This window comes from Ischnura elegans, chromosome 1 (assembly GCF_921293095.1).
Source record: "Ischnura elegans chromosome 1, ioIscEleg1.1, whole genome shotgun sequence".
Taxonomy (NCBI): Eukaryota; Metazoa; Arthropoda; class Insecta; order Odonata; family Coenagrionidae; genus Ischnura; species Ischnura elegans.
The window spans coordinates 10,756,030-10,779,392 of NC_060246.1; the positions used below are offsets into that span (position 1 = coordinate 10,756,030).

The window sequence follows — 23,363 nt, forward strand, 5'->3', positions numbered from 1 at the left end:
TAATTATGATTATGAAGTGTATTTGTAATTAGAATTGTAACATGAAAAAAGAAGTAACCTATTAAAAAGGAAGGCCTATAGAAAGAAATATTTGAATCACGAAGGGTTGCAATGTACCACTTTTCAGATGGAGAGGTGCTACCTTAGTAGCTCAGCCACCAATGCTCTACCATTCACAAGGTTTAAATGGATTTTAAAAAGCAATTCACACCAATAGCCCATCAGAAAATGAGAACCATTTTACATGATATACAGTTGAGGACCTCAAATCCGTAAACCAGAAACCTGGGAAACCAGAAATCCGGAGCGTTTGAAAATTCCTCCGCGTAGTGTTAAGACTTGCCACCTCATGGCACCACTCTCCGAGCCTTGTTCTGGGATGAGTTAGCACACACTACAAAGATACGCTAACAACCTAGGCAGGGACACGTAGGGACCTCAAATATTGAGCACAAGAGCTGGAACGCATTTAAAAATTAATGAATTACCTAAGTACATATACCATGACCAGAATTTCAGAAACCCTTTGGTCCCAAGCTTTCCAGATTTGAGGTCCTCAACTGTACAAGTGATTGATAGCCTTCATGAATGTTAACACTATATTATTTTCCTAAAGCTAAAATTTCAAGTGAAATACAACATAGGAAAAACATAAGAATATATGTTTACGTAAATTGTGATCAGAAGGCTCTCGTTTTGAGTCCCAGTTAGACCACATTTCTACCCTCTGGCATCAGTCACACCACCCTTCTTGCCCTCGGCCTTTTCCAATTGTGTGCTCTGATCCCTGCCTTTCCCTGCCCTCTCTGAATCTCTTCTGATATTACTATATACATAAACATATGTTCTTATGTTTTTCCTGAGGTGACAATTAAACCACTAAGATAATAGTGTTTTCAACGATGCAACTATAACAAATAGAAATTTTGAAAAATTCTGGAAAACTTTCCGTTGTTTTGATCATTCCATTATTTAGATTTCTGGATTATCTATCTGATAGAGTATTTCTATGTTGAAGTAGTTGCTGCATGCAATGAAATTTTAGAAGTAAGTGTATTTTTCATGTGTGTTGCTATATTTGATAATAATGTTTGAGATGACACAACACACAAATAAAAAATATAGCAGCAAACATAAAAAATACACCTACTTCTAAATTTTCATTGCAATCAACAACTTCTTCAACATAGAAATACAATAGCAGATCGATAATCCAAAAATCTAAATAATGGAATGATCAAAACAATGGAAAGTTTTCCAGAATTTTTCAAAATTTCTATTCATTATAGTTGCATCGTTGAAAACACTCCTATCTTAGTGGTTTAATCGGGTCTCCCGGCCTGGCTGTCTTTACACTAATCCTATGGCAGCTTTTCAACTAATTTTCTGTTTTCTTATGCAAAATAGTCATCACATACCTAAGGATACCTAGATGTGGTGACTTTGCATGACAGAATTCACGGCATCAAAGTACGATGTCTATTCCTCGAACTTTCCAGATTTAATTAGGAGAGGAATGAAAGTGGATTGAAGTTCACATTGTGCATGCCACACGCCCAAAATTACTTAAAATTTATCTGAGAAGATCTGAAGTTTTATGATAAATGAGTGGCACATGAATGATAATTGCTTATTTTCCTTGTAGAAATACGATCACCTGCTTTTTCATTCATTGAGCTCCAACCGTCATGATGAGGAGTTATACCGACATCTTTTATTTACATGTACTCATTTTGCAGCACAGAGAATCAGCATTTTAATTAAAGCACATTTCTTCAGATCCTGTTTTCCTAGGTAAAAGCACCCTCTTCCAAACAGAAGTTCTTTTTTTGAAAATCCACGACTGAAATAGCCAGTCGCTTCAAGCGTGGCAGCCTTGTGATAGTTTTTACATGGGATATATAAATCCATTTTGACAAGTAGACGTTCTCAAAATATTTTCAACATTTCCCAATGGCCCATGTTAGATTCCAGGGATTGAGATAAGCAGTTCCATGAGAGGAGTGAAAGGCCACTCTGCATTCCATTCTCGAGTTGGTCGTTAGGTGGGCGATCTCCACTGTGAAGCCTGCAGCCTCAAGGGCCCCTCTCTCCGTAAGAGTCATGCAGACTAGTCGAAGGTTGTTTATGAACTTAATGCCAATTATTTTTTTCCAAAATGCTCACATTCTCTGCACTTATAAGATTTGCTGGGACTACTATGACATATTAAATTAAAGAGTTAAAATTCATATGCAATTATTATTTAAAGTAACGTATTTGAAGTATTATTGCCTACAATCAGACGATTTGATAATTACCAATAAGTTTATGTTTGTATTCATGAAAATTATGTGGAATTTGCAACAGGAGCACGTTAATAAATATGGATGGGCAAAATATTGATGCTATAGTCGGACTCTACAAATGTGCCATTTTCCTTCCATTTACAGGAAATCGAGATTACTGTCTACCTTCACGATTTGCAGACAAAGAGCTTTTTCAAATGCTTTTAATCTTTTTTAATCACTCCTTTAATCATAAATTTAATGAATTTTAATGGGTATTTCTGATTTATCAACTCTTTATTCAATAATGCATCATTTCCACTGACACCAATGCAGGTTCCGAAAAAAAAGCATTTCAGTGTTGCCTACATCCAGGTAACTTATCTATTCACCGGAAATACATATTGTTCATCCAGAATGCATCTGGTCCCAACCATTCTGAAATATCGATCTTCAACAGAACTCACATTCTCCATACTTATAAGATTATTTGTGACAACTTATATTAAATTTTAGAGTTAAAATTGGTAATCTGCTATTATTTACTGTAAAATATTCTAAGAGGAATTACCTCTGTTAAGAGGATATGATAATTACTGATAAATGCTAGTAGTCGTCAAAATTACATGGAATTGATGACATGCACATTGGAAAAAATAGAGGGGCAAAATATTGATGCTCTAGTCAGATTGTAAAAATATTTTGTCATTTTCCTTCAATTTACAAATGGTCTCATCTCACTTTCTTATATTAGTTTCACAATTTATTTACCTTTGTAATTTATGGACCAATAACTTTTTCAATCATGTTTTATCATAAATTTTATCACTTTGATTGGGTTTTTCTCATTACTTGACCCTTTACACAACAACGCATTGTTTCCGCTGATGTGTTGTTGTGTAAAGCCCATATTACAGTGTTTCCTACATCCAACTGTAAGGTAAATGATCTGTTCACCAGGAATATTGTTAATCCGCATTGCCTCTGCCCTATAGGAAAATTCTTATAAGAAAATTTCTTATAAGAAATTAGGCATTTTTCTTATAAGGAAAATAAAGAAGCCTCAGCTTCTTGGGACCACTTATGTCAAATACCTGCTGAAAATGCCAGAAAATTAGCAGAACACTACTTAACAAAGAGTTATACATAATTTCCAAAAAAAATATAAGAATTCCTTAAAGAATTATCAATTGCCAACATAACTTATGGTGACTTAAACGACAGTCAGATAAAAACATGAAAGGTATGCGCGACCCTCGCAACATTCCTATAGAATTCTATAAGAAATACAGAGTTCTCATAAGAATTTCTGTAAGAATTATAAAATCCTATAAGAATTTCTGTACGACTTATAAATTCCTACAAGAATTCTGGAAGACTTATAGAATTGTGAAAGTCTTACAGAATATTAATAGAATTTTATAAGAATTTCTATTAGACTTATAAGAAATTTCCAATACGGTGGTCTGGATTTTCGATCTTCTACAGTAGAATATTGCATTCAAATCCTTCTCCTCCTCGGAAATTTAGGAAGTTTAAAAGTGATCACCCAAAGAGGACATGCATTCAAAGTGAATCTAGGTGAAAACAGTTTATCCACCATTCCTAAAATAAGCTTGTTTTTTCCTTAGGGAATGAAAATTATTCTGTAGTGAAACCAAGATAAAAGATAATAAAAAAATTAATGTTTATGAAAGTGATTGTAAAATAACATCATTAAAAATTAACGGAATGCAGATGATTTTAACAGATAATGAAGATTAATGATAATTAGTAAGAATGTACTGAATGGAATATTTTAACACCAGGTTTCAGAAAATCGTATTCACATTCTTAGTAGGTGGAAAGTGTTAAAGCCAAAACGTACACGATTATGGCTACTTTGAGAGCTATACTAAGATAGATAGGACAAGAATTTGTAAAGCCCAATATCAAGAGGAAATCACACTATTGTTTCCAGAACATGGACAGATTTCTAAAAAACCACAAAAGTTAAGCTAGTAAGACCTAGAGAGGCTCTCTCAGTTTTCACATTGAAGACGAGTAAGTAGGTCAAGGTTGAAACCTAAGGGCTAACATGCAGTCAAAAAACATTAGGTAGAAAAATAATTATAACTGGAGCATACCATAAATTACCCTATCCATATGTTAATTTTTCCAGAAGAATCATTAAATTCTAGGAAGAACATGAAATACTACATGATTTGATGTCCCATAGACTACCTCTTCAAAAAATTAGTCTTCAACAACCTTTTTTTGAGTTTTCATTCAAATGCATTAAATGCTTCATGACAAGTCCAATTCATTTGAGAGAAAGCCAAATTTGTATCTAGGTTACTAAAAAATTTCAATGGCCAGCATAATACATGCTCTGAATTTCATCTGTAAAAGGCATCATGGAAGCCATGAAAGTTCTATCTACCCATAATAATTCATTGAAATAACAACAGCCACTTACTAAGTAGATACCACATCAACAATGAGTATTTCTCTGGTGGTAGGGCACCTATAGTTAGAGTGCAAGAGATGCTCGAGGGAAGGGGGTGTGGATTAAGAGAAGAAAAAAGAAGAGGAGGAAGAAGCCACCACCTGGAGGAGTCTAGGAGCACCAGTGAGAGACTGCAGGCCGGCCCCGAGGGTGGATAGGAAGGACCCAATGAGGATGACCCACTGGTTTGGCCATGCGATGTTTGCCACCACAAGCTTTCCCCCAATGCTCTGACCGAACCTGAGGACGGACATGGAGGGTGCACATTCAAGAGCCGCATTGCGCAAACACACACACACACAGACACACGCACAACCCACTCTCATCGTCACCAAAATACACACAATGCACACTGACAACAGCAGCACGCAGCCATTGCCAACCATTTTCCACATCTTACCAGAAACGAGCAATACTACCTCATGAAAAAAATCCAGATAACACCTTGAGGCTGGCATTTGCCTTACATGGCTTTGATATCCCATATTTAAAAAAAAACTAATTTGAGAATGTTCATGAATTCTTAATGCCATTAGATTTTTGGCCTCTAATGACGTATGAGAACTTGGATGAGATTTAAAGGCATTGCCATTATTCCATATTTATCTTAAGTTGTAGCCCTTTGGCAGTCCTGGTGAATAAAAATACCATGTTTTGGCTAGCCAGAAACAAGGAATAATGCAGAAAAGTAAATCAAAGCCAAAATAAAATAACTCTAAGGTCATCGAAAAAAATGCTCTTCCACTTTAATCTCATATTTAACACAACTATGAGACTTTCCCTTGAATAAACGGAATACTCTCTAAATGAGGAACTTAAATCAATGAGATTTCTCCACTCAGTAGTTCCTCTCTCAATCAATCATGGAAAATTTTCCACACAAATATCCTTTCCACTGGTTTATGATGACAAATATTGAATGCAATTATAGATAAAAATTCTGTTAAATTAAGCCATCGCATGATTATATATAGAGAAGATCCTTAACAATGATAATCCATGCTTCAGAATTCTCATTACTGTTTGTCAATTGAATTACATACTAAGTTGAAAAAATATAAAAACAGATGATGGCTTAGTTTCATTACAAAAGTTCCAGGGCATTAAAGAATAATGATACCATGGATTTTCAAGCCTTTTTGTCACTTTGGCAGTTGTGTTCCCATTCTTTCAGCAATCAACCATAGGAATTCTATGGAAGACAGGAACATGCAATTGGTATTATTTGATGAAGAAGATAAGATTATGTATACATAATTGATGTAAATAATTAATCGGGCGGACGGCTGTTATAGATTAACAAGGAACGATAAAGGAGAACAACCACAGGTGTTGAAAAACATGGACACTTATGTAAGCGAGGTGATAATGTTGGTACACAAGCTTGAGGGTATCAGTGAGCCGAAGGCGGAAAACTTAGTTGCAGTAATGTTGCTTCAGGGGCTGCCAAATTCATATGAAAAACTTGACATGGCGATCACGAGTGGGGAGAATGTTTTAAATTTCGATCGTGTGAAGACGATTTTGCTAGAGGAAAGCTACCGGAAGAGCGTAAGTCATGCGGTCAAAATGCAAGTGTTCCTGAATTCAGTGCCCTGTATTCCAAGAGCAACTCTTCAACCATGGCTGGGAGTTCATCAGTTGTGAAGGCGTGGAAGTGCTGGAACTGCGGTGAAAAAGGGCTTCTTAAAACACAATGCCCACAGTTGCAGAGGAGGGATCCGCATGAAAACAGAGCCAAGGTTAAGGGAGAGAAGAAAGGAGAAAATAGGAAACCTCAGAGAAGTCTTCTGTGTGCCCTGTCGGCTGCATCCTGTGACTCGGATTGGTTTGTAGATTCCAGAGCGTCCGTGCGTATGTCACCTCATGAAGACCGTATGCATGATTATTGTTGTGACGTTGATGGTCATATTGAGATTACTGTCAGTAATAACGATAAGCTTGTAAGCAGAGGTGTTGTATCTGTGAATCTAAATGTAAGTGATCACATTTGTGAACTTAAAAATGTTGTGCATGTTTCTGGATTGAAAGAAAATTTGATTTCTGTTAGTCAAGTTGCCAACAAAGGGATCACTGTTGTTGCTGAAAAAAATGGTTGTAAAATGTATGATGAAGCCTTTGTCTGTAATGGTACAGAACTAGCTACTGCAAGTAGAACAAGTAATGGGTTATACTGTTTGGATGCTAAATCAAAGCAGGCATTTGTGTGCAATATTAATGATTATGAATTGTGGCATCAAAGAATGGGTCATTTGGGTATGCAGAATATGATATTGTTGTGGGATAATCAAGTGTTTGTATTGATTTCAAGTGTGAACTTTCTAATGATTGTAATGTTTGTGTTCTTGGAAAACAGCACAGGAATCCTTTTCCTAAGGAAGGAGGTACTAAGGCAGATGAGGTACAAGGTCTTTTTCACTCAGATCTGTGTGATTTTGGTTCTAATGCAAAGTCATGAAGTGGGTCAAGGTGCATTCTTACTCTAATACATACATGGATGATTTTTCTCGCAGGCCGACTGTTCATTTCTTCAAGAGCAAGTCAGAAACCAAGCAGAGAGTGATTGATTTTGTAAATATGGCTGAAAATGTGACTGGTAAAAGGTTGAAAATTTTCAGGTCTAATAATGGAACTGAGTTTTTGAGTGATGAGTTAAAGAATTTCTTTAAATGCAGAGGAATCACACATCAGAGAACTGTAAGGTATACTCCACAGCAAAATGGTGCAGCAGAAAGACTGAATCGCACTCTTCTGGAGTGTGATGCTTGCTCTTTCATGCAGGAAGTCCTTAGCAGATGTGGGCAGAGGCAGCTAACACTGCGGAGTACTTATTAAACAGGAGCCCCCACAGGAGTACCCCTGACAATGTCCCCGAGGTGCTGTGGTCAGCTATAATCAGCTCAAGGTGTTTGGTTCTGATGCGTATGCTCTCATCCCTGAGGAAATAAGGGGGGATAAGCTAAATCCTAGGAGTAAGAAAATGGTCTTCGTGGGTTACTCTTCAGATTCCAAGGGGTATTGTTAACTTAATCCTGAAAACCTGAGAGAAATTCTTGTTGCTTGCTATGTTAAATTCATTGAAAATAGTTTCACTGCAACTAAGGCTATTGGTGAAGGGAAGAAGGGTTCTTTGAGAATGTGCCTGTAAACTTAGATGATGATTTGCCATTTCCTGAAGAGCGTAATGTCAGTGATGATATTCATTGTCAAAGAGAAGTAAATGTCAATGTCAATCACATTCATGGTGCACAGAGTGGCATTGACAATCTGTCTGTTGGGGATGCAAATGAGGTGCAAGTGAGTTCTCCTGGAAATAATGTGATGAAGGTGAAAGGAGATATCCTATGAGGGAAAGGCAAAGAAAGGAATTTCCTGGTTTTGAGTTGTATTTAGCATGTGATGAAAAGGTAGAGCCTACATCAGTTACTGAGGCTTTAAATGGTACTGATAAAATTTGTTGGAAAGACGCTATGGAAATAGAGATCATTTTTTTTCAGGAAAATGATGTGTGGGATCTTTTAGACAGACCTAAGGATGGAAATGTAGCGCAATGCAAATGGGTCTTTAAATTGAAGCAGAATGGGGAGGGAGAAGTGGACAAGTTTTTGAGGCTTGCCTCGTTGCTAAGGGTTTCTCTCAGCGTTATGGTGTTGATTATCTTGACACTTTTGCTCCTGTGGTGAGGCATGATACCTTAAGATTGTGTCTTTCAATTGCTGTTGCTCATGGCTTGCATGTACATCACTTGGATGTTTCCACAGCCTTTTTGAATGGGTCACAAAGTGAAGAGATTTTCATGCACCAACCAGAAGGTTTTGTTTCAGATGAAAGTAAAGTGTATAAGTTAAAAAAGGCTATTTATGGCCTGAAACAGGCTTCTCGTTCTTGGTATGAGAGAATGAATGAAGTTGTATTAAGTGTTGGTTTTAAGAAATCTCAACTTGAATCTTGTGTTTATTTTTGGGGAGATGGTGCATCCATGGTTATAATTTGTGTTTATGTTGATGACTTTTTTGTATTCTTCAATAATGAAGTTCAAGCAGTATCACCATGTTTTTCAACATGTGTGGTCATTCTCATTTATCATTCATTCTTAATCTCTAACAATCGTCCTCCCAATCAATTATTTACATCAATAATAATTGCAGAGAAGTATTCATACCTCATCCTATTTTGAAAAAAAATCTCAAATTTGTCTAGTGTTCGCTCCTTATAAACAAAAAATTGGTTTCTAGAAAATTATAACTACATGTTATTTCTACTAATTTCAAAACATATTGGGAGACATATCAATTTTGAGGTGGTTAGATTTTTAATGGGTGACCCCTTGAAAGCCTATTAACATGCCTATTGCAGAGTAAGTCCACATCCAAAAACACAAATACTGTAGTTACTATGAAAATATGCAATATTACTTGTATTAAAAACTGGTATAATTACCTGCTACCTACAGAATATTTTTGCATTTTTGGACACATACTTTAGGGCCCACAGTTTAAGGGCTAACTTTTCTTCAACTTCCTTAGAATTCCAATTATTAAACAAATGCCAACATAGCTGCTAAAGAACTAAAAATGAACCAAAAAGTCCATGGAATCAAAATTAAATAGTTGAAAAAAATACTAAAAAAAGCAAAGTTAATACTCAATATAGCAATTACCTAGGCACACATTAAATGCCTTTTAACTACTACTGAGCACATTGTAAACTTATGGAAAAGAAGTTCATGGTTCTTAAATTCTCTTGGCAACAATCACAATGCCAAAAGACTATCATACGCTATTAGAGAAATGATAATAGGCTGCTTTCGTCTAGCAGGCACATATATTCAGATGACATTCAGAAAGATCTCAAGGTCATTCTCCTGTAAGTTAGTACATGTATTTAGCATAATCTCGTTGGGTATGAGTTGCATTATAAACACTTGGGTGGATTTATCATTAGTATACGAAAGTGGCTCATAGTAATTGTCCTATACTCACTATACAAACATTCATTTCCATGATTTTGTCTCCTGAGTTGTATACATACATAGGATAATTTGGTGGGTGGTCAAAGTTCAATTTGAAAACTTGCTCAACTGGATTCCAATGGTTTATTGAAATGAAAAGCAAACCAAACGAAGCACCAATATTCCCAAAATCCTAATAATGAACAAAGGATAAGATCCCTCAAGTATAATGGCCATGAAAAAGCCATCAACCAAGGGGCGTATGGAAAAAACCAGAATTTCTGCAATGCTGAATATGTTTTGGGAGATGGGTGCAGAAAGGGTGTAGGGTTTTTAGGATTTGAACTCCAAATCCACCAGTATAAACCATTTTCAGGTGTCAATACTATTTCAAGGGATCAACTTTAAATGCTCAACGTTTTGTTATGAACGCTGAATCCTTTCCTTTACCCCACCTCAATGAAAAATTTCAGCTCTCCAGCTCTTCTGGGAGTGGTCAGGAAATAGTATCCATTAGTGAGTCACTCATGGGGCTTTATACATTATAAAAGATAGATTACATGAAGAAATGTCTTCTTTAAAAGAATGAAATAAAAATAATGCCGAATTCAAGGGAAAATACCAACAATAAAGTAAAGTTATTAAAATAAAAAAATTTATATATTCAATTTCATAATCCAAACACAACTCATAAATTAAGGCAAATTAGGGTATGCGAGTAAAATGTTGACACTTGTTTATAAGCACTCAATGTTCTTATTGGCATATTTAATACACTAAATTAAATTTTATTTTATCTTTTTTTAATAATTGATAAGGAAATCCCTTCTGCTACTAGATTACCTCCTCGGTGGGTACTCTTGCAAACTCTCCACGTCGGAGTATAGATTGTTTACACTCATTTCGTTTTGTTGGCTTTTATGAACATACTTTTTAGGGATTTATGCAGAAGCTTCCGTAAAAAATGAAGTTTTTTATAGGGTGTAACATGACCCTACCCCTGAAATGACTCAAGGTTAAAAAAATAACAGTCCGGAAACTAAAATTCTGAAGTGTCTACACCTAGCACACATTTTGATACCTCTACGCTTGGGAAAGACAATTTTTTGGTGGCTTTGCGTCATCAGGTGTTTGCATTCTGGTGCTTTATGCACTTCTTTCAGTTTACATCCTGTCATGGTGATCATGTGTTTTGGTCAGTCCACACTTCAACATAACTGTGCTTTGGACTGGTTTCAACAAGTTTGTTTTTCATAAAAGTAACATCCTTCAACTTCTGCATTTTGTGAATTCAATCTTTTAACAAACTTATACTTTTTGTACACATATTAAACATATGTATTTAGAAAGTCTTGCGTTAGTCATAACAATCTCCCGTCGGCTCCGCAACGTGCCAAGCCTGTGGCCCATGAGGAGGGGCCTTAGGGTGGAGCTAGTGTAGTCATGTCTGCATTGCATCTGTAGGGCATGTGGCAGTTTCTGATTCGACAAACGGGTGTTATAATGTGTTATAGAGCAAAATTTATGTATCCTACAAAGTATGCCTTGGAAATATTGCCAGATTATGGGTGCTCTTTGATAAGGGAATGTTGGATTTGGGGCGCTCATCTGCGGCATGTATATTCCTCAGTAGAGAAGAGTTAAGGAAAATAGGTATATGACATGTACACGTAAAATAAAACAGGGCCAAAAAAGATGTCAATGATGATTGAACAATATTCTCTCTCATAGGATAGTAAGGCAATTAATAATTAGAAAATTCTTTATCTGGGATCTGGGATCCTAAGGTATTATTATAAAATATTGGAAAAATAGAATGGGTCTGTACATATACTGCACCAAAAATTAATTTTGCTCAATAATCAAAAATGTCTTCCATTATCAAATTCTCCCTTTAATCTAAGAGGGCCAGCAAGTGATATATTGGCGAGAATGTGAGCAAAGATAGTTTTGTAGTACAAAACATTACTCCATCAATCTTAAAGCAGCAACTTGAATTGCAACTAAAATGAATCACAAAGTCAAAAATATTGTGTCTTCACTGAATCAAATTGCACCACATTGCATGATGAATGAAGAACACCGAATCTGGATCTATTAATGAAGTGTAAAAAAAGAAAAATTCAAACAGTGAAGAATAAATACGTAACAAAGAAAAAGCTATAGATGATGTATAATAACCCATTGAGCCCCTATATCATATTAGAGAGAGTTTGCAGACTTCAGAGCAGAGTTTGAGCATGATAGGTTTAGAGTCTAATGCCATGCTAACAAAAGTGCAATACAACAAAACAAAATGTATTCTTTCAAGCATCTCACATCAATATTACAAAAGCAGATGGATTCTCATGGAAATATCACCAAGCTGACTGACAAGCTTCAGACTAGCACCTTTGTTCCGAAAAGGTATAATTTTTATGAGCAGATGATTGGAGCAAACACTGGATAGGCAATTTCCCCAGTGGAGGCAAATATCTTCACGACAAACTTTGACATGATAGTGGTTCAAAACAGCACCAAAAAGCCTGACACTTGGGTGAGGCACATCAACAATATTTGAAACAGACATGCAACATCAAGGCCAACGTAGTATTGGGCGTGGAGAACACTCAGTCTGCTCACAAAGCCTCTGCCTGTTGGTGGCAGTCCAAAGAGTTTGTTCACCTGACTGATCAGCGAAGCCTGGATGATTGACACCACAACAGAGGTGAGCAGAGATCTCACCACTCCTAACGCATCTTCAAGGAACATTGCTAGTCAACTACAGGCCAGAATGCAAGATAGGCCATGTTTATATCATGAATAGTCCGAGCATCACCCAAGTATAGACAAGTAGTCTAAGCCACACTATCGACTTCAAGGCTGCTCCTTGGCATAATAGGGTGGTTTCCTTCATCAGAGAAAACGAAAGGCATTGATTGCCATTCGTTACCTACCATTAGTGTATTCATAATATACAAATTATTTGGTTTTAGAAATCCCAGTTTAGACGAATGGCAATGGTCAATTTTAACCTCATTTGAAAAAGGCCAAATTTGCGCCCATGCGATGCCATTCCACGTGACGTCACAGGGACCTAGTTTCTATACGAATAGATAGGAGATTTATGGTTTTTTGGGAATATCCCGCGTCAGGTTATTAAAATATTGGAAAGGATATTCCCAAAAATCCATAAATCTACAAACATGGACCGCGAAACCTTTAGTAATTTGACGAATAGATAGGAGTTTTACATCGTGTGAGATTACCAATGCATGCATGAGGCACAGAGCTCAGGGAAACATGTCTTAATAATCACCTATTAAAATTGCCTAAGTTCGGACAGTTTCCTTTATTTGATAGGGTATTAATAATCCTTATTAAAGCCAAGCGCTAGGAGGATACTCAGCTACCTGCTAGAAGCCTGCATCAAAGCGGCTCTCAAAGCCTCGCCCCAAGGTCACATCACACCACGACAGTGGGAAATAGAAATACGTCACACTGGCTTTTCCCAGCATTCATAGTTAGCCGTCGCGTTTTCGTGCACTTGAAAATTTTCACTTTTCGTTTAATCGCGAAAAATAGACATCATCATTTATAAATCTAAAAGTGTGAAAAACGCACTCCAGGAGTAATAATCTTTCAATTTAGGCAATAAAAATAATAGGAAACCACCCTATTATGCAGCTTTAATTTCAAACGCAGCCAATGATACTCAATAAATCATCACACCACTCGGAAATCAATTTTATTTTCCACTTGTAATTTCTCGAATGAAATCCTTGATATCAATCATCATTTCACACTGTATAAAACCATAGTGTTCCAAAAGTGCCATCTCAGACGAAAAAAAAAAACCTAGACATACAGATGATTCACTCACCAAAATTGATGGCCTTCTCAGGCATATTTTTTTGTGAATTTACAGCATTTAGTAGTTCTTTTTTTTTGATCCACATTCATGGAACAGATGGCGAAGAAGCCAATTTGACAACTGCAGAGGAGGATGGTGTGGGTAAAGGGTGGAGGTAACTGCATTGGGTGGACTGTTTGGAAATTGAAATATCGGAAAAGAATTTGGTCAACATCAGTCTGCACCTTCCCTGTACTCTTTGCCGTTAATTGATTTTTTCCATCTTCGGTCTGTTCCGCTTGTATGTGACATCAGCTAACGTAATTAATAAAATTAAATGAAACAGTAATAGTATCATACCCGGGAAATTTAGTCTTTGGACCAGTAAACCAAAATAAAAAAAAACAAAGTGTGAAAGCGGCATCTTAAAAAAGAGATTTCCGATGGTGTTTCCAGATTGTCTAGAGGTCATTCTCAATCTAGAAGAGCAAAAAGAAGAGTTGAGCGACACTGTCTTACGGCAACAATTGACAAAGAGCAAGCGCTACCTTGTCTCCGAAAATATCTGTAGCTTTAAGCACATTTATCAAAGAATAGGTCATATATGGCAACAAGATGCGGGATGGCATGTTACTTGCCTTTATGAGAGGTCTATGTTTTCTGTTTCCGAGCATTACAGATGGCATGATTCTGCCACATGCTCACCGAATGCATCCCACAACCCCTGCCTCTTGTGCAACTTAGGGTGATGTGACTGTCTGAAATAGTGCCTGGAATATGTTTTCCGCCATTACACAGCGATTTGATGCATCCTACCAATCCCGGACGATATCTGATTTGTGATCACCTGCATCACACATCGTGTGACACTCAGTCAGAGATGCATTGTACATATTTGGAAATGAGCCCCTATAATGACATTGTGATATTTCATTTTCAAAACTACATATAAATACAGAAGTTAGCGCAAACACAGAACTTCCTCATTTGAGAAATAGCTCTGATACAAAATATGTACTATCATTTGCAAAAGTCTTGCAACAAATCGAGCGGCGCCACTTTCGCTCCATTGTCGATTTCTGGCCACCATTGAGTTTGAATGATCACTATCTAGGTATGAATCTTCATGGTAGCTCGGGAACGACTCACGAACGGGTCATCGTGACACGGGAGTGAGACGTAGGAAATCATTACGATGTTCAGTTGAGTAAACGAGCGTAGATGTTGGGTTAAGTCGTCGCGGCGTATGAGATTATTTTTGTACCCGTAGTTGACTGGAGTAGATAATTGAAAATATTTACCCGTTAAAATAGTGGGTACCTATGACGCCTGGCTTCCAATTGTAAACCCCATAAGGCCGGCTGGGGGCACGATTTCGCCATTAGGAACACGGAAATTAACTCGCTCCTAACCCTTTTTTTAGGGATTCAACGTCGTTCAGGAGACTTTATATTAAGTTGTTGAAATATTTGTTCGATATAGAAGAATTAATAAATGAAAAAAAAATTAACTGGCAATTTTCTGGAAAAAAAACACGACTCTGTCGTCTCCACCATATGTAATTGTGGCATTAAACAGTTCTTTACGTAGGTTGAAGCTGATAAAGATAGCTCCATAAGCTTTCTTCTTCATTAATTATCAATTTGTTAATTGGATAAATGTATTTAAACCGATGGAAATGTTTCTTCGAAAAAAAATGGAATTTTGATTGTCAAAAAAAATCGCTAGGCCTCGTCGTTGCTAGCAGAATGTGTCTCTATTTTTACTGTTTACATATCTAGGAGAGGCTTAAATTTTTACGATAGCACTAACATATTTAGTGATCATGTCGCATTAATCTTCTTTTTGTTATAATAAATTAGTTATTGTTTCGATTTTTATATTTCGGCCATTATTATATTATTAAGGACAACTAACTTAAAGAGTGACTTAATAGTACGACTTTTCCCTATCCATGAATGCCTCCATTGGTAAGGTTTCCAATAACAACAACGGACAGATATTAAATTGAAAGTCAATTTAAACCAATATTCGCCTTTTTTTAGGGAGGGAAATACTTTGCGCATCTATTAGGGAGGTAAAATACTTGGCGCATAATTTAGCCGCTCCCTCAGCTCTTAACGCTGAATCGGGTGCTCCCGGGCCGTAGTTTTGGTCAGCTAATAGGTCCTGCACCTCGTCTTGCCCTACATCTTTATTGCAACTCTACCAGCCAGGGACGAGGAAGTAGGTTACCTGGAGTAAAACTTGCAGGCCGTAAGTGATTCTCACGTACTTCCAAAATAGTGTAAATAGGGCCAATTTGTAGCCTTATCATATAAATGTTGATGCCACAATTTGCTTGAAGAAAGTACGCACTAGAAAAATAGTTGATAAATACCTCAAGATAAGCCTTTCCTATATTTAAAAATAAGCGCCGTGGTGCGTGCACGATTAAGGATTACCATTACATAGCTTATTCCTAGGATTTTACTTATTGTTAGTAGATCAGCTAGTCTCACATTCTGTCCCTTTCCAACAAAATTACTGTATTAAAAAAACACTGATTGTAGAATACTGAAGCCTAAAGTTTAAAAGTAAAATCCTTCACTTAATTTATATCTTTTTCTATCTCTAAGAAAAGTTTCCGTCACTGCTCATTTACGAAACGAAAAAGGGTAAAATTGTTCTGAAAAACTTTACTGGAGAAATTAACTTGGTAGGAAATGGCGACAAGTTGATGAAAAATAGGCAGCATACTACATAGACGGACAGCATAATCGCTGCAAAATATCATTCATAATTTTCTTTTTAATCAGATAAAATTGATCTATTTAAGAAATTCCGTATATGGAACCTTAGATTATTACGATAGCTCTCATTCCAAAGTTTAATAATGTTGAGCAGTTACGGACCTGTAAAGGAAACCATATAGCACTAGGAATTACATTCACCAGTGATTCTGATTGGAGTTCCTTCAAGAAAACGCAATGGGGTGTTTGCATGGATTTTTTTAAGCGATATATGCGGAAACTTCACTTCATCCGAGATACGGAAATGCTATTTAAACTTAAATTTAGGGTAATTTTGGCCATTTCTGGCTGCGTATAAAATTACCCGTTTTGAACGTCCGCGAAAACAAGAAAAATGAACATGGCCGCCTGTGACGTCACGTGCCCGTAACTTCGAGTACTTGCCGTACGGGTATGCTGTAGTTAATGATTACGCGCTCACTTGAACGAAATTCAGAGATAAACTGTGCGCAATGTCGGCATATAAATGGTGTTTTGTACCAGAGTGTACAAATACAAGCAGCAGGAACCCTAGCAAAATGTTTTTCGCGGTTCCGAAGGAAGAGAAACGGAGGAAGAAATGGTTTAGAGCTGCAAGAAGGGACTTCAATGTCTCTCTGAAATCAACCTATTATTGCTGATAGGACCATTTTAAGGTATTTTAATATTTATTACTGACGCTTATTTAATAGATGCTAATGTATGTATATGACACGTAAATTATTCATGATGAAGAGCCATTAACATTTGCTGAATGAATCCATTAATCGTACAAAATAGCCAACGTAATGAAATGGAAAATAGATGCTTCCAAAAAACTGCAATTCAAAGGATGTAAATTGTTGACGAAGAAAACCTTGGAAGAAGTATCTAGAAGGTCAGAAGTAAACAGTTTGAGCTATGATTTTGGTATGTACAGTTAAAAATATATACCTAATGTTTTTGTTCATAGATGGAGGACGACATGGAATTTTCATGAGGTGCAAAATGGTAGGAGGGCATAAGCTATTGAAAAAATGTGCTTTTCCCCACGTATTTGGCTGCCAGGAAGATCGGCAGAGAGCATTTGCGTCAACCACCCGAAAATTACCCATGAAGAGGACTCAGCTGAGATTAATAGAAGACGCACTGAGTGTGCAGCCCCCCCTAGGCTGGTTCTAAAGATATTTGTAGCCTCAATGTGAATTGATGAATATTACAGTCTTATTATGGGAACTCTTTATAGGTACCTACTGTAAGTGTAGACTGCATTGTTTATATTTGCCCTTTAAATAAATTAATATTTTAATTAATGAATAAAATAAATGATAATCACTAAATAGAAACAGTTACAGAGACATAAATGTGTTCTACAGGTATAGACTGACTAATACATGATATGCTGCCACATCATAGGCGGATCCAGGGGGGGGGGGCACGGGGTCACGTGCCCCCCAGACCCTTAGAAATGTGCTAGATTTTTAATACGGTCCCATTATCATTTCGTTCGTTTTGTATGACGAGGTATCCTTGTGCCCCCCCCCCCTGAACAAAATCCTGGATCCACCCCTGTGCAACATTGAAGCCTAATAATAACAGATCAGTTAATATTTCTATGTTAATAGTTCATATTAAAATGTGGCATCCATACTCTTGGCTTCTAACTATTGGGTATACTTGGATTCTAACCCCATCATATCTGAAATAAAATGGGCAAAATAATAAGCTTGAAAGTGGAATAAAATGTTGTTAATCATATATTTAATTCTATACTTATATGCCCAGTAGGAGTTTGAATATTTTCATATAAGCTCAAGTGATTATTGAAAATTTGAAGTGAAGAGTTTGGTGCTGCTCAAGTACTCAAATTATAAAAAAATCAACTTGGTACTATGGAGATAAAGGTCTCGTTAAATGTATGTCAGTTACTTGCAAATTACTGCCTGAATTATACAACTCATAAAATATATGCTTTTCTTTTAGGTTGATAAACGTATCCCTCCCCATATAACCAGTCATGACTTGGATGAGGAGTCAGTGGACCTAGAACTAGACTGCTCTGAAGCTCATGAGGGTGGAAATGCTGCATCCAACTATGAGCCATTGACTCTTACTAAGACATTTAGTGATGCTAGTGTCCAAACTTCTGTTTCTCACAGGAGTAAGGGTATTAATTGCAATATGACAAAAAAGGAAGTACTTAACATTGCCAAATCACCCATCAAGTTACAGAGAGATGTGTCGACATCTCCACTGAAGAGAATAGGTGGGGCTGTGGATGAAGAGGAATTGGAGTCTGTCACAACAACTGAGGGTGTGGAAAATGGCAGTGGGAGTGAATATGAGCCATGCTCATCTGAGAGTGATGAGTCTGCTCATGAATTTCAGGACCCTGATGCAATTCTCTCTTGTGTAAATAGGAAATCCAAAATGTATACTGGCGTGCCAGATGAGTGGTTTCCTCATGCAATGTCTTTGATAATGAAATACACTAAACTTGGCCAGAGAGACATTGTATTTACTCTCATGAAAATCGAGGTAAATGATTCTTTTGAAAGGCTAGCGGATCAATTTTGCATATCATGTGGCCATGCATGTAAAATTCTCAACAGAACTGTGCCAATCCTGGCACACACATTGAAGGAACTGATCTATTGGCCTGATAGGGTGACTATAAAAAGGCAGCTTCCCATACCTTTCATTGTACTATGGAGATGAAATCATCAGGTAACTGACCAAAGTGCCTTCGTTCCTCTAACTTCCGGAATGCTGAAGCAGTCATTACCCTTCAAATACTACGCCACCATACATACATCTACTTTTGGTAGATTATTTGTATTTCCTTTATCAAAATTTACCTCTAATGCCATGTTTTCGGCAATTTTCCCAGTCGCAATGAGGCCTCAAACGGGTAACTACGGGCAAGTGACGTCACCTACCGTATCTTCTCCCGCTTATGTCCTTGGCATTTTAGCGATTTTATTATTCATTTAATAATATATTTCTCCATTTTACTGCATTGAAACCTATGTTTTCTTCATCTACTTCCTTTCCTCTATACGATGAAGAAATATTTAAGCGCAAAAAAATTTTATGCAAACACCCCATTGATTCGTCCTACCGCGCTAACTACGCATGATTCCCGTCGCACGGTCATTTAAATTAGAAATTGTTGCAAAAAATGCTCAAATTCAACAGCTGGTACCCTCTTAACATAAATTTCAAAAATAAAAAAACTTTAAAATAAAATACGGAGGATAAAAAGTTTACGGCCACGGGAAGGCCTCGAACGCAGGCCCCTCCTATCACCAGCCCGAATGCTTATCAACTGAGCTATTTCTAGCTCAAGGTCATCGAGTGGTAATTTTAATTATTTACTGTTATTGTAACACTGAGCTCCTTCATGTGCTGAGCTTCTCCTACGGCTTCTCACTTGAACGAATTTGATCAAAATAATCACTTTCTCGGGATATTAGTCTTTTATTCGTTTATATGATTATAACTTGAGCACGGAGGCTTTCGCACACTCTATGTTTCGGCTGGTTAGTATATACAATAGGAATATCATGATGTTGTCGCCTGCGACTTCGGTATGGCATCGTCTTTTTAAGTTATTATTATTTGTTTTTATGTTTCATACTCGGTATTAGTATTTATAATGAAGCAAGCGTATACATTCATTACAAACAGAAATTCTGTTAGGATTTGCTTACTTCCTTCTTACTCGACTTGAAAGGTTTTATGAAATGAGATGCAGTTCCACTAATGCCTTAGACATAAAACGTATTGCCAACAAACACATTTCCTAATACAATGTAACTTACTCAATGCAAGTAGATAATTCAATTAATAATGCTAAGTAAGTATCCTACATTATCCCGAATTCATCAGTGTATATGTAAATGATTGCATCTAAATAAGATAACTTAATCATCAACGACATAGCAGCTTAGAGTTATTATTCGCATTCACACTAATTCAGCAGTAGAACATTTTAACAAACAATACCTGTTGAAATCCGACAATCATTAAAAATGGGACTTTTACCTGGAATTAAGTTTTCCTCGTCATACTTTGAATAAGTGGAAAGGAATACATCTTTACCGATTGACGGACGTCGGAGAACTCTGTTATTACTTACGCAACGATTAATGCCGATCAGCTTAACTAATTCATATTTTACGTGTTTGCTCAGATATTTATATGATGAAACACTGGGAATTTCAAAGCTGCCTCGTATCATATGTCGTAGATATTGTATTAAAACATCAACCCGAGTCGAGAGATGTAAACAAAAGTCCATGTTCACAGTGAACGACTCGTGATTTCCTCTCTCTGAAAAGAGCTGAGATCACTCAAAAAGAGCCAAGCTACCAACTTTTTAAAATCTCTCCGAGGAATTACCTTTGATCTTTCCTACTGCATTAAATGCTACAATGTGTTTGGAGGAATATCATGAACATTAATTTCACTTAAATGGAAGTGGTCAAATCCCGAGACTGAAAAGGATGACAAAATACCTCACCCACCCAATGACCCGTTCTCCATGCATTGAACCATGAAGACTAGTATTGGATTGTTGCATACACCCGAAAATCATACAATTTCCGGGCACAATCTTTGTGGAGCGAAAGTGGCGCCGCTCGATTTGTTGCAAGACTTTTGCAAATGATAGTACAAGCAGTATTTAGAGGTGAATATGGGAATTAAGGGGCTTTATCCTTCACTTTTGAATATAATGAGCACCTTATATATTGCGAGCATTTTTCCAGGGATTATGAGCTCTCATTAAACTGAACCTCTACTGTAACTGGTACAAAAAAAATAATAACAGATGAAAATATTTTCAACAACTCATGAGAATAAATGACCTTGAAGACTTATTTTATCATATCACAACTCTTGAAATACTTCCATCCAAATTTCCACCTCACTTTTTGTCATTTTAAAGCCTAACAATCATTTTATTAAGAATGTATCTTTCACAGAAGACAGATAGTTACTTAGGCAGAAACGAACTCTGTAATCATCTAAATTTGTATGGGGCAAAAACATGCACAGCCTTCCAACCAACATATATGACTTACTGGTAGTATTGGATAACAATAACAAGTCAGACACACAAAAAGGAAGCACACACACTGCTTATGTGCAAGGGTGATCAGATATTTATTTTACTTAAATTGACTCTAAAAAGAATATCCAAAAATTAATTTAAAAACTCATTGCAGAGGTATGAGCCAAACAGGTAAACAAGAAATGACATAAAAATTAGACAAATGATGGAGAGTACACCCACAGAAAATGTCTGAGCACCCCCACTCAAACGCATGCACACAGAAATGCATATGCTTACATGTACTCTCACATGTAGCAAAACTGCAGCCCATCACAAAGCGATCACACCCACACGACAACAATGAGAAGCCTTTGGTGGAGGAGGGTGAGAGGCCAGCACTGCCTCTCCCATTGCCTCCTTCACCTTTTCAGAGCGACATGACATATATGGGGAGGTGAGTGAGTGAGGGGGGTTCGTTCATTGCAGGAGGGGGATACAAGAGAGGAGATGACCTCCAGCAACCATTCATTTCTCACTTGTCCCTGAGGAGCAGGTTGTCCACTGTGCCGGCAAACAGAAGCACTGATGACAGGTAAACGGTTGACGTCGTCAGGATAGCACATATCGTACCCACTGGAATCGAACGTTGGGCATCTGCCAAGTCTCCCGATCGATTGGAGCCAGCCATTATTCCTGAGGGTAATTGGACAGATCATATTATTCTTATCTAAAACATCATCAAACAGACTATCCCTAATGTGTAAACTGATAGAAATATGAACTCCAACCTCACATTATTTACCCAGCTTCATGGTCAACAGCCTAATATTTTCAATAACTTTTCTTGATAAAATTTCATTGCTCAGATGATCCAATTGATAATGCATACACAGCTATTCCATTAACGTCGTCATGATTAGAGTAGCCAATACTGCAACTGAATTCAAACTCTGACAACCAAGAATTTTTATTAAAAAAATGAGTACATGATTTTAGTTGCAGTGACCAGGATAGCAGCCTGGTATCTATAATGCTCAACATAATGGTGATCATACAGAGGTAAAATAAAAGTTAATACAGTGGAACCCCGATCTATCGTTCCCGCATTGATCGTTTTCCCGCATTCATCATTCGCCGCTCCTGGTCCCAAATTAAGTTCCATAAAGACAATGTAATATTTTCCTGTATCTATCGTTCCCCGAAGTATCGTTTGAAGATCGCGGTCCCGTCGTATAATTTTCCCTCATCTATTGTTTGACGAAAATGAGATGAAGTGTTTACAACGTGTTATTTATTGCTAATAACGACAGACACATAGTTTGAATCTTCCCCAGGAGATTGAAATACGATAGGAAGAAGCTGAGTGCCGTGGGATAGTTACATTAGCGCATTTCCCAAGATCCGGTATCCCCCTCCATTCAGCACTCGTCTCCCCCGCGTCTGAAGCTTTCCTCTTCTACGAAATAAAAAAAGGTCCCAGCTCGAGCAGGGATCGTATTACGAAGACCTTAGCTTCGAAAGAAAATATCAAGTTACTCGAGGACAAAAGAAACCTTTTTCACTCCTCCCCTTTTCTTGACCGCTGACTTTTTTCGCCGACTCGCTTCAAAGATCCACACTTCTGAAGGTCAACTGCTGCATGAATCACCAATTAGCCCAAAAGGTGTCTAAAAATGAATTTCGGCAATTGGTATTATACTTTTGTTAGATTCAGATATTAGTGATGTGCACGTAATTAAAAAAAGAATGATACCAAACACGACGTATTTCTAACGTTATTTAAGAATTTAACCAAGGAAATAGTTGGAATAATATGATGGTGATTTCTGGCGAATATCGATATCCTCGCAACTGATAGTGAGCTTCACGGCAGTTGATGTGGATTTTTTTTTAAAACAGGGCGTCTGGTTACAATTTACGAGTTATGCTACAAGTCTCACTTGTCTGAGTTGCTAACGAAGCGATGTCTTCTCAAGATATTTTGTTTCTCCCTGCTAGCAATCTGAATTCATCTGC

The 23,363-nt window shown here is 37.1% G+C and overlaps 1 protein-coding gene across 5 annotated transcripts in view; it reads right to left on the minus strand.

The window, feature by feature from the left end:
• LOC124155565 (solute carrier family 12 member 7) overlaps positions 1-23,363 on the minus strand; it is a 329,089-nt gene that overhangs the window by 47,410 nt on the left and 258,316 nt on the right. For all 5 annotated transcript variants that reach the window (XM_046529524.1, XM_046529507.1, XM_046529532.1 and 2 more), the window contains 2 exons: positions 21,884-22,040; positions 4,857-4,995 (listed from right to left, as the gene is read on the minus strand). In XM_046529524.1, the coding sequence (XP_046385480.1) occupies positions 4,857-4,995; positions 21,884-22,040 (296 nt within the window). The remainder of the gene's footprint in view (positions 1-4,856; positions 4,996-21,883; positions 22,041-23,363) is intronic.